Source organism: Rhinoderma darwinii, chromosome 1 (genome assembly GCF_050947455.1).
Source record: "Rhinoderma darwinii isolate aRhiDar2 chromosome 1, aRhiDar2.hap1, whole genome shotgun sequence".
NCBI lineage: Eukaryota > Metazoa > Chordata > Amphibia > Anura > Rhinodermatidae > Rhinoderma > Rhinoderma darwinii.
The window spans coordinates 461598966-461617376 of NC_134687.1; the positions used below are offsets into that span (position 1 = coordinate 461598966).

The window sequence follows — 18411 nt, forward strand, 5'->3', positions numbered from 1 at the left end:
TGAGAGGAAATATTTCAAGGGGAAAAATCATTTTGTTTCGGTCTTTTTCCTCACCCATGAATATGGATTCCAATATGCAGACATACAATATTGCCTTTTTATGCAATGTCGGTATTAGAAATGACTTTGGGATTGATGTTTTATTCGACATGGTCTATGTCCGTACATAGAGCAGTCACTGACAATAGCTGGAATCGAGAATCACTGGTGAGTCATTGCTCCGCCTCTAAAGGAGGGCAAAGTGGCATGACGGACAGGTGTCACACAACACAGGAAGCAATGGATGCTTGAGCTTATAGTTGACCTCACAACCCTTGCCAAGGGGAAGACCTCCAGGGAAGGGTTAAGGAGCACTGCAATAGCAAGAAGTGGGTAAAGAATAAAAACAAAGAAGGGAAAGAAGGAGGAAAGAAAGACAAGAAGGAAATACAAGTAAAGCAGAACTGTATTCGTTTCTATGGATGTTCCGGTAGCTTGACCGATATAATTACCGGCTCCCTATAGTAAGAACTGCGGCTCCTATATATAACATTGATGTAATATGCCAAGTATACATGGCACTCCGCAGTACCAATAAATATATACATTTGCAGTCATTTGTATACCAGTGAATTCCTTTAACCCCTAATGACCAGGCCTATTTTGGCCTTAAAGGGGTAGTCCAGTTTTGTTTTTTTACTTATTTGTAGAATAAGAAATCATACAGTTTTCTAATATACATAAGAAATTCTGCTCACATACATTTACTATAGTGCATGAGGCCCCTGTCACAGTGGAATGGTATAGCCCACAGATTAGTCCTGTGTAATGTATCCACAGGCTAACTAAACACGCACGCACACGCGCACGAGAACACACACAGTGTTGAGGCAACATGGGCTATGTGAATAGGACTAATGGTGGAATAATAATAAACAATTGATTCCCTGTGCCTGTATTGTCTGTCTCTAGGGGATGTTGTCATGTTATAAATAAAGTTAAATTAAAAAACAAAACACACACACGCAGAGGAGACCGTGAGAAGAATGGAAGCGCTGCCCCTCACAGACATGAAGAGGAGATGCTGCTGCTGGAGGTAGAAATACTTTATAACTTCTGCTCCTCAATAATCTACTATTTACCTGTTATATACCTGGACAGTGTCACCTGAATGCCGGTGGTCACATGATGTGGGTCACATGACTGTCCATTCACTTATCCTATGGGTGCTTTTTTTATGGACCAAACTGTGGGCTATACCATTTTTTTATTATTAGACAGACAACTGCACTGGTATGAGAGCATAATTTTAAATACATGTATATTAGAAATCTGTATGATTTCTTATTCTATAAATACATTAATAGAAAAAATAAAAAGTGGACAACCCCTTTAACCCCTTCCCCATTTGCATTCTGGTCCTTAATGACCAAGCAGTTTTTATAGTTTTTACATCGTCGCATTCCAAGAGCTATAACTTTTTTATTTTTGCATCGACATAGTTGTATAAGGTCTTGTTTTTTGTGTGACAAGTTGTATTTTTTAATAGCACCATTTTGCAGTAGATGCAACTTTTTGATCAGTTTTTATCACATTTTTTTAAAGTCAGGATTCACAGAAAACAGCAATTTTTCCGTGGTTTTTTATTACATTTTTTACGGCGTTCACCGTGCAGGTTAAATAATGTAACAGCTTTATAGTCGAGGTTGTTACGGACGCGGCGATACCAAATATGTGTAACTTTTTTGCTTTCTTTTGCTTTTTTAATATTAAAGCATTTTGTAAGGGGAAAAAGTGGGGTTTTCATTTATTTTTTTTCACTTTTTTTATTAACTTTATTAAACTTTTTTTTACTTTTTTACTAGTCCCACTAGGGGACTTTAATATGCGATTCTCCGATCGCATTTATAATACACTGCAATACTTTTGTATTGCAGTGTATTACTGCCTGTTCTTTAAAACGGACAGGCATCTGCTAGGTCATGCCAGAGGCATGATTTAGCAGGCGTCCGCTCCAGGCAGACCTGGGGGCCTTTATTAGGCCCCCGGCTGCCATCGGAGACACAGACACTCGGCGATCTTATCGCCGGATGTCAGTGGAATGAGAGGGAGCTCCCTCCCTCTCTCCAAAATCATTGAGATGCGACGCCCGCTATTGAGCGCCTCATCTGATGGGTTAAACGGGTGAGATCGATACTTATATCGATCTCACCCGGTCGAGCAGGGATGCCCCCAGCTCTCAGCTATGTCTGGCAGCTGAGAGCAGGGAGATTTGACAGCTCCCTGCTCTGTTTACTTTATTCTGATGCAGCGCCGTGAAAAGGCTTATGCATCAGAATAAAGCCCATTAGTGACCGACGTGAAAAGGCTTATCGGCGGTCATTAAGGGGTTAATTACCAAGCATTTGTTTTAGTTTTTTTATCTTTGCATTTCAAGAGTCCTAACTTTTAGATTTTTCCGTCGACGTAACCGTATGAGAACTTATTTTTTTGACGAGTTGTATTTTCCAATGGCACCATTTTTGGTTGCATATACTGTAGTATATTGATTAACTTGTATTAACTTTTTTGGCAGGAAATTGAAAAAAACAGCTATTTGGTATGGTTACGGCAATTCCAAATATGTCAAGGTTTTTTTTATGTTTTACTGTGTTTGCACAATAAAAAACACTTTTAACCAAAAATGCAACGCCGTTTTCCAAGAGCCAAGATTTTTTATTTTTTCATCAATGTAGCCATATCTGGGCTTTTGCAGGAAGAGGTGAAGTTTTTATTGGCACTATTTTCGGGTACATGGGATTTATTGATCAACTTTTATTATGTTTTTTTGGGACCGGAGAATGGTAAAAAAAAATTGTATGACATTGTTTTTTTGCATGTTTTTTGTACGCCGTTAACCATGCAGTTTAATTATTGTGTTAACATTATTGTTCAGGTCATTATGATCGCGGCAATACCCTATGTTTTTTTTTTTCTTTTATAACCACTTTTTATGGGGAAAAAATTGTTTTATTTTATTTTTACTGTGCCCTTTTTTTTTTATAAACTTTATTTAACTGTCTATAATTTATTTTTTAGTCCCACTAGGATACTTCACATCTCCTGATCGCTGATATAATGCTTATACTCATTATACCAAAGCATTATTTACAATCAGTGTAAAACTGACAGGCAGTCTATTAGGCCCTGCCTCTGATACGGCCTAATAAGCCCCCCGCTGCCATGGCAACCCATCGGCGGCCGGTGATCACTTTTTGCACGCCGCTGATGATTGACAGAGGGCTGATCACCATCATGTACATGCACGTCAGAATGCGTGAAGGTGACCCTTCCCTTGACATGCATGTATGTGATAATGCAAGAAGGGGTTAATCCAGGAATTGATCATCTAGAAAGTCTGATAACCTGGCAATTGATTGTAGCATAAAATTACAATATAATATATGTATATTAGCAGATAATCCTGTACCCGTCTGGTCACTATTGATGCTGGATTAAAGGAATTTTCTGTACATTAAAGTGTACCTATACTCCTTAGCTTCAGAATACTCACTAACAAACCTTCCCCAAACTCATTTCTGATTTTCTACAATTCTTAACAGATGCATTGAAAACAACAAAGAATGTGATAAATACATATAAAATAAAAAACTCAATTTCATTCCTAATAAAAATACAAAAAATAAAAACAACCAACAGAAACTAAGAACTCAACATATTGGCTTTCCAAAACAAAAACGTTTGCATTAACACATGGTGTATAATAGAACAATGCTTCCGTTACAGGCCTTAAATTGGGGCAAGAATAACTAGGACTAATGGAAGTCCCACCAACGATACAATGTCACAAACAAACATTTTACAACCCTTTAATATCTGGTTTCTTTCCAGAATGGCAGAAAAAGGTGACCTGCTTCTGAACCAGTCAATAGTGTCAGGTTTCTAAATCCTTTATATTATGTGTATATTATCAGTACTGATCGGTGGTATGGTAGGGGTTAAGGAATCTCAGGCCAAGCCAAGCACCAAAAATGACAGCTGTCACCTAATGCTATGTGATATTTCCATTAATGTTCTGTAATAGATCATGTTAACTCCTGACAGCTAAATCTTACAAATGTGACAATTCAATTCAATGAACTAGATGGCATTGTTAGTAGCCGTACTACCCGGGGTGATTCCAGCATCAAGATAAAATGCTAATATTAATGTGAGAAAGAAAGTCTTGTGAACAAGTAACAAGCGGCAATATCCCTCACATTGGAACAAAGGGAAGATCTTACCTCATCATTAATAACCTCCGATTGTTCTTCCTCTTCTTCCTCTTCTAGATCTAAGTCATTTTGTCTAAGATAACCCTGGAGACCCATTGATGGTTTCTTTTTAAAAGCCAGAAAATCCATCATGTTTCCTTGAAAGTGTTGTAGGAAAAACAACTCAATTAGATAATCTTTAAAGTTTTCCTTAAGGATTTTCATACTTTTGTGATGATGCTCCGAGCACTGTTTCCTCATCTGGGCATCTTCAGCAGTCGCCGGTGGGATCTCCTCAAGTTTCTTACTTTGTTTCTTCACAGTGTTCACTGTTGGAGGAAGACTACAGATTCCCTGGGGACCAGAAATTCGTGATGGACTTGTTGGTGTTGGTGGTGCTGTTATGCCAAAAGGGGTAGCCCCAGCTATCATTCCTCCAGAAGTCCTATCAAAACTAATGCTTCTACCCAGCTGCTGGCTATGGAGAACCTGTTGTTGTTGAATGAGCTGACCTTGTATAATACTGCTTATTTGTGGTGGTAGGTTGGTTGTGGTTATGTGGCTTGGTGTGGTCAAAGTTTGCATATTTGCTCCACTTGCCACAGGACTTTGGGGTCCAAGATGATGGATAGTTCCTCCAGTTTGAGAATGAGGTTGTGACAGTCTACGTTCTCTCATGCTGGCCTGTGTCACCCCCGATGGAAGTTGTACCTGTGCTGTGACACCCTGTGTTATCTGGGCAAGACCAGATCCCTCTTGAAAAACAAAGTGACCACCATTTGAAGGGCTCAAGCTGATCTGTCTTACAAGCACACTGGCATCAACAAAGCCACGAGTGGGACTCTGGCTACACATTCCCAAGCTAGCTCCAGCCGTGGTGGCTCTCACACCCTGTAAGGCTTGGATTGGCACAGCATTGGGCTGTGTAGGACTCTGAGTCTGGACCTGCTGAGACATTGGGGATGTAACCTGAATATAAGACGGAGACCCATGGTCAAACCTTCGTGGCTGGGAACTGAACTGAAACCCAGGAGAGGCAGGATTAGGGATAGGCAGTGGGGTTAGTGTGATCTGTGGATTTCCACCTACCACTTGACCTACATTCTGTAGAGTAATGTTCACATTCTGACCAGCAACTGGATTCCGGCTCATTATTAACTGCTGTATTTGGTAACTGGGGGACTGGGGTCCAGGTGAACTGACCGCTGGTGCAAATGATGGAGCAGGAGACTGGGGTAAACTTGTTTGCATTGAAGATTCCTCTCCTTCATTGCCAGTGAAAGATCTGGACCGCTGAAGCTGCCGTGTAGTGTTAGGGGGTCCGTTACCATGATGCATTTTTTTCTTGTTTCAGTTTTAAAGACAACAAAGGCTTCCTGATAAATGAAACAGAAACAGGTCAATAAAGTTCTGGTATTCTGATTTCTATGTTTGGATAGTAAAACAATGCCTATAAAGGTCTACAATATCACTATGTTCACTACTCACTATGTTTACAGGTACCATAACATCCTATTGTTATTAGGTTAGTGCAAGGCTCCGTTCACACTGGCGTCAAGGCTTCCATTTTTAACAGATCCAAACATAAGTCTGACAGATCCCATTGACTTTATTGGGATCCATCAGATTTTATTTATTTTACTAGGTTTAATAGCATAGCATATACTATTCTGCCCACCATAAATTATTGACTGATGGCATTTGTCATCAGAAAAAACACATTGAGACCAATTGGGATATTAAAGGGTTATTCCCAAGTTGAGTCAAATTTATTAAGCTGGAATTAAATAATAAAACATTTGCTGTGAAAATTTTTAAAAATTTTATTCCCTAACTACCTTTTTTTAAACTTGATAACTCAGCTAATGCTGGTTATCTTTTCTAAAAAGGGGAGTGAGCGACTCGATGTCAATCAAGCCGCTCTGCAGTGTGCGCGCTCCCACGTTGCTAGATACTGTAGTTCTAGCAGCATCGGAAGAATGTTCGTCTCAACCAGGCATGGTAAGCCTGGTTGAGACGAACACACCGTGAAGTTCAACAACACGCAACCCTTCTCTGCAACACTCTATTCACCCCGTTTCGGCAAGCCACTTCTCCCCTCTAGCTAAGCTGCACCCCCCCCCCCATGTAATATCTTTAGTCGCCGCACCGGTCCTGCATCAGCACCCGGCGAACAACAGAAAAGATTTTAAAAAAAACAACTCACCTAACACGTTCCTACGGAGATCTGAACAGTCCCGTCACTTTTCCTCTTACTGCTACTTGGCGCCGCTAGCATTCATAGTAACAATGCGTTGTGGCGCAGGTGACGTAATCAAATCACACTCAAATAATGACGTCATCTGCGCCCACCGCTTTGTTATTGTGAATGGGTGCAGTAAGAAAAAAAGTGACGGGACCGTTCAGATCTCCATAGGAACGTCTTATGTGAGGTTTTTTTTTCTTTTCATTGGAGCGAAGTCACCAAACCTGGGAGCATGGACAACGGAATAACTACTATATGGCGTCATGTATGTATATATATATGTATGTATGTTTGTATATATATATATATATATATATATATATGTATGATACTGTCTGCTGGGGCCCTGTATCTAAGCCAACTTTGTGGTAGGCTTCTATACATGGTATAACAGTCAGTATCACACATTCAGGCCTGAATCTAAGCCTATGACATGATTTATTCACTTTTTTTTTTACAGGTTTGGTCGTTGGACTACATCGGTTTCGAGGACTACTTTGATGAGGGCTCTTTTTTTCTACAATAAAATGGTTAATGAGGGTTGTGTTGGGGGTGCTTTATTTCAATAAAATATTTTATCTATATCTTTGTCTTTTCTTTTAAACTTTTATTACTACCACTTTAGTAATGGCCGCTGTCTGATTGACAATGTCCATGCAGAGGCTAACACTAACCCCCATTATTACCCCGGTACCCCCCACCACCAGGGGTGCCGGGAAGAGCCAAGTACGATCCAGTACCCGACCATCTGTTGCAATGGTCGGGCACTGGGGCGGCCGCAGGCCGGTATTATGAGGCTGGAAAGGGCAAAAAAACAGTGGACCTTCCCACCCTTGTAATGCTAGGCTGCTGCTGTGTTGTATCTGGCTGGTTATGAAAAATGGGGGGGTGACCCCACGTCATTTTTTTAAATTATTTATTACATTTTTGGGAAATATTTTTTAAATAAAGACGTGGGGTTCCACCCAATTTATCATAACCAGCCACATACAACACAGCAGCAGCAACCTAGCATTACAAGGGTGGGAGGTGCCACTGTTTTTTTCTTTTCCCAGTCTAAGAATACCAGCCTGCTGCCGCCCCAGTTTCCCGACCATCGCTACAGATGGTTGGGTACTGGATCGTACTCATCTCTTCCCAACAACACTGTTGGCGGTGGGTACCGGGATAATAATGGTGGTTAGTCTTAGCCTCTGCAGCAGCTAACACTAAGTACTGCCTAATAATGGACGTTGTCAATCAGTCAGCATCCATTACTAAAGTGGTAGGAATAAAACTTTCAAGGAAAATACACAGATATAGATACAAAATTTTATTGAAATAAAGCACCCCCAACACAAAAAGAAAGCACCGTCATCTAAGTAGCCCTTGAATCCAACGTAGTCCAACAACCGAACCTGTAAAAAAATGGATCAGCTATGTAGGCCATTATATTGTATGTGGGGTATACATACCCCATATTAGCCTTATGTAATGGGGCACAGCAGACAGTAATCTTATATAGTATAAGATTTGTGTCTGCTGTGCCCTTGTATCTAAGCCTAACTTTTTGTTAGCTTAGATACTTGATATAATAGACAGTGTCACCCATGTACCCTGTATGTAAGCCTACCCCATGTGTTATAAATTTTATATTTGTGTGTGTTTGTGTTTTTAGAACGTTTTGGTTGCTTGACTTGGGTTCGAGGACTACATTGGTAACGCAATTTTTTTTTTGTAAAGGGAAAGTGTAGTGACCAAATAATTATTCAAAAAAAAAAAGATTTGATACAAATATTTTTAACGTTTTGCTGTATTCTGAAGAAAAAAACGTTAAAAAAAGTAACAGCACAAGGAATAATTTCACAAAAGAATGCTTCAGGCCTAATTTATATCTTTTATTCAGGTTACGCTGGACCTATTGTACTACGTAGTATATTCGGTGGACTACTGCGATGATCTACGATTTTTGTTTAAATAAAATGGTTAGCGAGGATTCTGTGGTGGATTATTTATATCAATAAAAAAATTTGGAATATCTATTTTTTTTTATACTTTATTAGCGGATGCATAATGACAGTTGTCTTTTTGACGACCTCCATTAGGCTAGCAGTAAACAGCCATTACCCCGATATCAACCTCCGCTGCGGTTATCTGGAAGAGCCTGGTACGATCCAGTGATGGTGGAGCACTGGGGCAGCTGCACACTGGTGTTATTAGCATGGGAATGGACAAAAACAGTGGCCCTTCCCACTCGTGTAATGCCAGGCTGCTGCTGCTGTATTGTATCTGGCTGGTTATTAAAAATGTAGGGGACCCCACGTCTATTGTTAAATTTGTTTATTACAAAAAAAAAAACGACGTGGGGTCCCCCCCATTTTCTGAACCAGCTAGCTACAACACAGCAGCAGCCTAGCATTACAAGGGTGGGAAGGTCCACTGTTTTGGCCCTTCCCAGCCTCGTAGTACCAGCCTGCGGCCGCCCCAGTGCCCGGCCATCACAACAGATGGTCGGGTACTGGATCGTACCAAGCTCTTCCCGGCACCCCTGGTGGCGGTGGGTACCCGGGTAATAATGGGTGGTTAGTGCTAGCCTATGCACTGGGTAACACTAAGCCCCGCCTTAATAATGGACGTTGTCAATCATCCAAATGCCATTATCTAAGCACTAATAAAATGTAAAAAAAAAAAACACAAATACAATTTTTTTTTATTGAAATAAAAAATCCCCCACAAAACCCTCGTTAACCATTTTATTAAAATTTGAGAAAACGTAGATCTATGCAGTAGTCCAACGAATCAAATATGTAGTCCAATCGGTTCAGCAAAATCTGCAACAAAATAAAAATGAAGTTATCAATGTGAACAATACCAATACTTATACTCACCTACACACACACACATATATATATATACACATATACACACACACACACACACACACATATATATACACACACATATATATATATATATTCACACACACACACATACACATATATATATACACACACACACACACACACACACACACACACACACACACACACACACACATATATATATATATACACACACACACACACACACACACACACATATATATATATATATACACACACACACATATATATATACACACACACATATATATATATATACACACACACACATATATATACACACACATATATACACACACACAGACACACACACACACACACACATATATATATATATACACACACACACACATATATATATATATATATACACACACACACACACACACACACACACACACACACACACATTAAAGGTAAATAGAGGCGGCCGGATCCCTAGACAACGAGCTACAAACAAAGAGGGACTGACAATGACTTCAATCAAGAATAGCATATCTATCTATCTATCTATCTATCTCATATCTATCTCATATCTATCTCATATCTATCTCAAACAAATCACCCAAATCACATAAACTGTTTGCATTTACACAACGGAACCATTTGCATCACAAACAAAAAATTGCATATAAAAAAATAAATAAAACCCACATACAGTTTTAAGGCCTCATGCACACAGCAAAGGGCACAATGCCCCTCCGGTGGCACAAAGTTCCTGCGGTTCAGTATTAAACAGTTATAGGGACTATATGTGCCATCATATGGTGCCTCTGTGTGCCTTATAGATGAGAACACCCCCCCTGGGGTGTATACCTCTGTAATGTTGGGTTGTGCAGATGTTACATGAAGAAGATGTTAGTGATTTTTTTGGGTGTGTTTGAAGTATCTGTACCATTAACAGACCAGATAAAAACCCACATAATGCCCTAAAAATCAGTATAGCATAAAATTCAGTTTATAACAATTTAACACCTGATCGATTGCTGTGGAAAAATACTGCAGTGCCAAAAACGCACAAAAACACCATGTGTGAATGTTCCCTTAAATTTCCTTTGGCAAGTTACATTTATGTTTATCAATTTCTCATATACTAGATGAGCTGTTGTATTTCTGTGATTAGTCAACTTAATTTTTAATGAGAAATATTTTAAGGAGGTTGTAAAGTTTAGAGAACTCATTTTTAAAAACCCTACTATGACACTCTGTTCAGAACCATCATCCAGCCAGCCAGAGCAGAGAGAGGCTACAAAGAAGGTATCTCACATTGGAGGACCCAGCATGTCAGTATGGACAAACCCTTCCCGGGAACCTAAAGATGGGCTGATTGTTAGGGTATGTTCACACGCCCTATTTACGGACGAAAAATGGCTCCAAACATCTGCCCATTGAATTCAATGGGTCTTACGGTGTTCTGTGCAGATGGGCTATTTTATTACGCGCCACTGTCAAAAGACGGCGCATAAAAAGACGCCCACCTCAAAGAAGTGCATGTCACTTCTTGGGACGTAATTGGAGCCATTTTTCATTGACTCCAATGAAAACCAACTCCAATTACATCCGTAAAAGACGCCGCGAAAAGCGTGTGCACTTGTCAAAACGTCTGAAATTCAGGAGCTGTTTTCGCCTGAAAACAGCTCCGTAATTTCAGACGTAATTGGCGTTGCCGTGTGAACATACCCTTATGGGAAGCTGCTTGTGAGTCCTCATTTCACCTACAGCAATGGGAAATTAAGTATTACATGGTAGGGTTCATGATGCATCGAAACTTCGATACTGTACACCCTCAAACGTTTCAATATCGTTAATTCATGTATTTCGATACTAAGCTGTACAGCTAAGTATAGTAACACATGAATGTAGTAGAGCGGGGCTACGGCTGTGTAATACAGTCATTGCCCCGCTCCTGAGTCCTGACAAGTGTGTGTGTGCGTGCGTGTGTGCGCGTCCGTCCGTCCCTGGGGCTGTCATCTGCGGCCCGCGGGACACAGAGCCGCTAGTACAGGCTCTGCTCCGAGACTCTGGAATTCCCTGACATCGCTGTCCACATATGAACAGCGATGTCTGGGGCTTCCCCAGAGCCGGAGTCCCGTGCAGAGCGCTAGTATCGGCTCTGCTCCGGGACTCTGTCCATATATGGACAGCGATGTCAGGGAATTCCACAGAGTCCCAAAGCATAGCCTGTACTAGCGCTCTGCTCGGGACTCAGCTCTGGGGAAGACCCTGACACACGGCTCTGATCTGGGACTCTGTGGAATTCCCTGACATCGCTGTCCATATATGGACAGAGTCCCGGAGCAGAGCCGTGTGTCAGGGTCTTCCCCAGAGCGGAGTCCCGGGCAGAGCGCTAGTACAGGCTCTGCTCCAGGACTCTGGAATTCCCTGACATCGCTGTCCACATATGAACAGCGATGTCTGGGGCATCAACAGGGCCGCAGTCCCGTGCAGAGCGCTAGTATCGGCTCTGCTCCGGGACTCTGTGGAATTCCCTGACATCACTGTCCATACGTCGACAATGATGTCAGGGGCTTCCCCAGAGCAGGAGTCCCAGTGATGTCAGGCCCACAGCTGGAGTCCCAGGAAGAGTCTACTAGCGCTCTGCCCGGGACTCCAGCTCTGGGGTTGCCCCTGACATCTCTGTCCATATATGGACAGTGATGTCAGGAGCAGAGCTGGAATCCCAGGCAGAGTGCTAGAAGCGGCTCTGCTCCGGGACTCCAGCTCTGGGCAAGCCCCTGACATCACTGCGGCAGCATGTACGGAGGGCACCGTGGCAGCATGTACGGAGGGCACCGTGGCAGCATGTACGGGGGGCACCGTGGCAGCATGTACGGGGGGGCACCGTGGCAGCATGTACGGGGGGGCACCGTGGCAGCATGTACGGGGGGGCACCGTGGCAGCACGTACGGGGGGGCACCGTGGCAGCACGTACGGGGGGGCACCGTGGCAGCACGTACGGGGGGGCACCGTGGCAGCACGTACGGGGGGGCACCGTGGCAGCACGTACGGGGGGGCACCGTGGCAGCACGTACGGGGGGGCACCGTGGCAGCACGTACGGGGGGGCACCGTGGCAGCACGTACGGGGGGCACCGTGGCAGCACGTACGGGGGGCACTGTGGCAGCACGTACGGGGGGGCACCGTGGCAGCATGTACGGGGGGCACTGTGGCAGCATGTACCCGGCCGAGTTTGAGACCCCTGCTGTAGACCGTGCCATAATCCCCCACCTCCTTTTTGTAGATCGTGCCATAAAGTACCCCCCCCCCACACCTCTCCCTTGTAGACAGTGCCCCCAAACAAAAACAAAAATTGTACTCACCTAGGCCCCGTTCCCATGACGAACTGAGCTGCTCCATGACTGGATCCTGTAGCCTAGTACAGAGTAGGGATGCACGATGCATCGAAACTTCAATACTGTTTCGATACTCTGCATCCCCAAACGGTTCGATACCATTATTTCATGTATTTCGATACTTAGCTGTGCGGCCGCACAGCTCAGTATAGTAACACATGAATGTATGAGAGCGGAGCTGTGGCTATGTGATAGTCATTGCCGCGCTCCTGAGTCCTGATAAGTAGTGTGCGGGGTCAGCATGATGCGATGCGGCCGGCGCTGCACTAATAAGCGGCAGCACTGAAGACAGAACATGGCAGGCGAACTGCAAAACACCCCATGTTCTGTCTTCGGTGCCGGCGCTCATTAGTGCAGCGCCGGCCGCATCACCTCATGCTGACCGCGCACGCACTTCCTGTCAGGAGCGGGTCAATGACTTTTATACAGCCGCAGCCCCGCTGGCGGAGATCAGAGAAACCTCTAATCTCCGCCGTTATTCCCGTGAATGCTGCGATCACAGCGGACTGCAGCATTCAGGGGAAAATGAGAAGGGGGGATGCCCCTTGGATCGCGTCACAGGGAATTCCTGTGACGCGATTGAGGGACATACCATATATGGGCAGACAGCCCAGGGTCCATTGAAGGACCCCAGGGCTTTCCTACCATATTTCCTGTTGTTAGGCCCTACTTAGGTATGTCCTAACGACTGCCTGTGTACTATCAGTGCACAGGCTAATGTACTGTAATATAGATATATACCAGTACAGTAAAGTTTAAAAAATAAAGTAATGTTAAAAAAAAAAAAATACAGACACCTTTTTTACAATAAACATTAAAATAATTCTATCACTTATTGTGGTGTACGAGATGTGACGAATTTAATCCCCATGTGCCTCACATTAATATTAATTAACCCCATCATGTACCTTACATATTAACCCATTATGACTAAGAAACATGATGGGGTTAATTACTATTAATGTGAGGCACATTCAAAATTCATCATCACACCGCGCGCCTCACATCAGAAAATGGAAGAACTTTTTATTTTATTATTGTTGGCAAAGTATCGAATTGGTATCGAAATCGCAATACTAAACAAAGTATCGGTATCGAAGTCCAAATTCTGGTATCGTGACATCCCTAGTACAGAATTTCCCAACCTTTTCGGACTCAAGGCAGCACTGGAAAAATAAAATTTCCTCAGGGCACCCCTACCAAAAATTGTTTCGAGAAAGACAGAAAACGGCTAAGAACAAGCACTACACTCGTAGGGTATGTTCAGAAGGCAAAAAAGAAATCTGCCTCAAAATTCCTTCAGCAACTGACAGCGTTGTGTGACCTTTTTTTTTGCGTTTTTTCTTAAGCCGTTGAAGCGAATGCAAAAGACGCAGGAAAAAAAAGCTCCAAACGGGCGCCACAGGTATTTTCTGGCTCCTATTAATTTCAATTGGAGGTCAGAGGCGGAAACCACTTGAAGACCATCAGCCCCCCACTCACAGTAAAATGACCATCAACCCCCCACTCACAGTAAAATGACCATCAGCCCACCACTCACAGATTTCCCCTGTAGGTAGCGCCACACAGCCCCTTGTAGGTAGCGCCACACAGGCCCCATGTGGGTAGCGCCACACAGGCCCCATGTGGGTAGCGCCACACAGCCCCCTTGCGGAGAGCGACGCTCAGACCCCTGGTAGGGAGCGCCGCACAGACCCCTGGTTGGGAGCGCCGCACAGACCCCTGGTTGGGAGCGCCGCACAGACCCTTGGTTGGGAGCGCCGCACAGACCCCTGGTTGGGAGCGCCGCACAGACCCCTGGTTGGGAGCGCCGCACAGACCCCTGGTAGGGAGCGCCGCACAGACCCCTGGTAGGGAGCGCCGCACAGACCCCTGGTAGGGAGCGCCGCACAGGCCCCTGGTTGGGAGCGCCGCACAGACCCCTGGTAGAGAGCGCCGCACAGACACCTGGTAGGGAGCGCCGCACAGACCCCTGGTAGGGAGCGCCGCACAGATCCCTGGTTGGGAGCGCCGCAAAGACCCCTGGTTGTTAGAGCCTCGCAGCCCCCTGGTTGGTAGCTCCGCACAGCCCCCTGGTTGGTAGCTCCACGCAGCCCCCTGGTTGGGAGCGCCACGCAGCCCCCTGGTTGGGAGCGCCACGCAGCCCCCTGGTTGGGAGCGCCACGCAGCCCCCTGGTTGGGAGCGCCACGCAGCCCCCTGGTTGGGAGCGCCACGCAGCCCCCTGGTTGGGAGCGCCACCCTGCCCAGAGCCCCCTTGTAGGTAGTGCAAGGACTACGAAATGACCCTGATAGCTGGCGGGCAATAGACATTCAAAAAAGGACAACTGTGCAGGAGCACACAAAATACCTAGCTATCCCAGCTATCAAATAAATGTGTGGAAATAAACTAAGATATAACTTTTATTTAGTCTAGCTAAAGGATTAATCCTTTTAGCTAGATTAAATAAAAGTTATATCTTAGTTTATTTCCACACATTTATTTGATAGCCGGGAAAGCTGGGTATTCTGTGTGCTCCTGCACATTTGTCCTTTTTTGTAGGTAGTGCCACACAACCAACAGCCCCCTTGTAGATAGCAACCCCCTCCCCTTCCAGTATAGATAGCGCCACTATAGCTCCCTGAAGGAGCGGAATCCCCATGTGGCCGGGGATTCTGCTCCTGGAGCGCTCGTTGATGTCTCATATATGGACAGTGACATCAGGGGAAACTCCTGAAGCGGAATCCCCGTCCACAGTGTTGCCGACGCTGTGACCGTCAATTCCACTCCAGGAGAAGCTCCTGTCGTCTGTGTCCATGACGTCATTGGCTTCTCCTGGAGTGGAATCCCCAGTCATTGCGTCTGCAACGCTGTGACCGGGGATTCCGCTTGAGGAGTTTCCCCTGATGTCACTGTCCATATATGGACAGAGACATCAAGGAGCGCTCCAGGAGCGGAATCCCCGGCCACATGGGGATTCCGCTCCTTCAGGGAGCTACAGTGGCGCTAGTAGATTGCAGAGCAGGGAGATACCTGCCGTCGCTACCGCTATAGCAGCCGCAGTGGCTGTTAGCGGCGCCACAGCCCTCATGCCAGGTGTCACCGCTATGGCTGCTACAGCGGTAGCGACGGCCACTAAGTGAAGAAGCGCCCGGGCGGAAAGGTGACTGCCTAAGGCCGGCCCTGGGTGCAGTTAGCGAGTGGCACCTGACCCGCTGGTAGTTGCAACGGCGCGGGGATACACACACCCGCTGGCGCCCCTCTTGCAGTGTGGCGGCTGGCACCCTGTGCGACCGCACTGGTCGAACGTATCTAAGGGTGTGTGTGTGTGTGTGTGTGTGTTGTCAGCATGATGTGATGCGGCAGGTGCTGCACTAATGATTGCTGGCACTGAAGACAGAACATGACGGGCGCACTGGAAAACACCCCCATGTTCGGTCTTCAGTGCCGGCCGCTCATTAGTGCAGTGCCGGCCGCATCACCTCTTGCTGACCGCGCACGCGCACTTAATGTCAGGAGCGGGGCAATAGCTGTATTACACAGCCACAGCCCCGCTCTAACGGCACAGATCAGAGAATCCTCTGATCCCCGCCGCTATTCCCCTGAATGCTGCGATTAATTTAAAGCTGACTGCAGCATTCAAGGGGAAAATGAGAAGGGGGATGCCCTTTGAATCGCGTCACAGGGAATCCCTGTGATGCAATCAAGGGACATACCATATATGGGCAGACAATCCAGGGTCCATTGAAGAACCCCAGGGCTGTCTGACCATATTTCCTGTTGTTAGGGCATCCTTAGGTATGTCCTAACAACTGCCTGTGTACTGTCAGTAGATAGATATATGCCAGTACATTCAAGTTTAAAAATAGAAAAAAATACATAAAAATAAAAGTAATGTTAAATAAAAAAAACAACACATTTTTTTACAATAAACATTAAACTAAGTCAATACATAAAATATATACATATTTAGTATTGTCGCGACCGTAATAGCAAATTTATAGCGGAATTTATGATGTTTACGCGGTTATAAAATAAAAACGGCTTTCTTTCACTTATTAATTAGAGGCACGATGGTATTATGAATTTTGAACCTCCATGTGCGTCACATTAATAGTAATTAACCCCATCATGTACCTCACACATTAACCCAATGTTGTCCATTGTGGGGAACATGATGGGGTTAATTACTATTAATGTGACGCACATGGAGGTTCAAAATTCATAATACCATCGTGGCTAAACGTCCACATATAGTGACATAGTGCCCCAGCGCCCACATATAGTGACATAGTGCCAGTGCCCACATATAGTGATATAGTGACATAGTGCCAGTGCCCACATATAGTGACATAGTGCCACAGTGCCCACATGTAGTGACATAGGGCCCACATGTAGTGACAGTGCCAACATAGTGCCAACCCCCCCCAATATAGGGCCACAGTGCCACACCCCATTGCATATAGCACCCCCAGGTAGATCGTACCCCACCTTGTATATTGCACTCCCACATGTAGATCGCAGCACCCCCCTCCCTTGCAGATCGCACCCCCACCCCCCTTGCAGATCGCAGCACCACCTGCCTCCCTTGTAGACTGCACCCACCACTCCTTGTAAATCGCACTCTACCCCCTCCATTGCCCTTGATCGCGCCACTGTAGCTGCCACTAGGAGCGGAATCCCCGGCCAGAGGTTGCCGACGCTTTGGTCGTGGATTTAGCTCCTAGTGGGAGCTACAGCGGCGCGATCTAAAAGGGGGGGTTGTGGTGCGATCTACAAGGTACAAGGGGGGGTGGTGGTGCGATCTACAAGGTACAAGGGGTGGCGGTGGTGCGATCTACAAGGTACAAGGGGGGGTGCGATCTACAAGGTACAAGGGGATGCTATCTTCAGCGGCGCGATCTATAAGGGGGTTGTGGTGCGATCTACAAGGTACAAGGGGGGATGCCATCTGCAAGGGGGTGCTATTTACAGCAGGGCGGTATCTACAGGGTGGTGTGGCTATGTACTAGGAGTCTCTGCATCCCCGCGGAACTACTGTTCCATATTCTATCATTTTGTTCAGTACAGAGCGGGGAGGACCAGGCAGTGACAAGGCGGTGGGGCGGAGCTTCCTCCTGCAGCACGGCAACGACGCTACTAAAGAATCGATTCTACAATTCTGTTAAAAAACAGAATTGTGAGAGTCCTTGAGGGCGTATCAAATTAATTAGATTAATTGTCCGGCCCTAATGCCATCATTGCAACAAGTCAGTTTGTAAAATCTCTTCACTCCAAGATATTCGATGATAAACTGTGAGTGGTATTATTGAAAGTGGAAGCGTTTAGGAACCACAGCACGTCGGCCTTGAAGTGGCAGACCACGTAAAGTTACAGAGCGCGGTCGCAAATTTCTGAGGCGCATAGTACATAAAAGTCGCCAAAGCTCTGCTTACTCAATAACTGCAGAGTTCTAAACTTCCTCTGGCATTAACATCCATGGAGTGGTGTAAAGCATGTCGCCACTAGACTGTAGATAGTAGAATGGTATAGCCCACAGATTAGTCCTGTTTAATGCATCCATGGTCTAACGGAAAAGGACTAAACATGCTGTCGGTCATGTGACCTCTCCATCCACACACGTGTTGGGGCCACATAGAGGACACATCCATGGGATAAGTGAATACTAATATTGATGGAATAATGATGAACAACAACTACTTCACGGTGTATGTATTTACTT

The 18411-nt window shown here is 45.1% G+C and overlaps 1 protein-coding gene across 7 annotated transcripts in view; it reads right to left on the reverse strand.

Moving 5' to 3' along the window:
* EP400 (E1A binding protein p400) overlaps positions 1–18411 on the reverse strand; it is a 157402-nt gene that overhangs the window by 133237 nt on the left and 5754 nt on the right. For 6 of the 7 annotated variants that reach the window (XM_075832945.1, XM_075832935.1, XM_075832928.1 and 3 more), the window contains one exon: positions 4263–5608. In XM_075832945.1, the coding sequence (XP_075689060.1) occupies positions 4263–5570 (1308 nt within the window). In that variant the 5' untranslated portion in view covers positions 5571–5608. Of the gene's footprint in view, positions 1–4262; positions 5609–8583; positions 8626–18411 lie in introns of those variants that run through there. The other variant, XM_075832909.1, reaches the window with a different exon arrangement.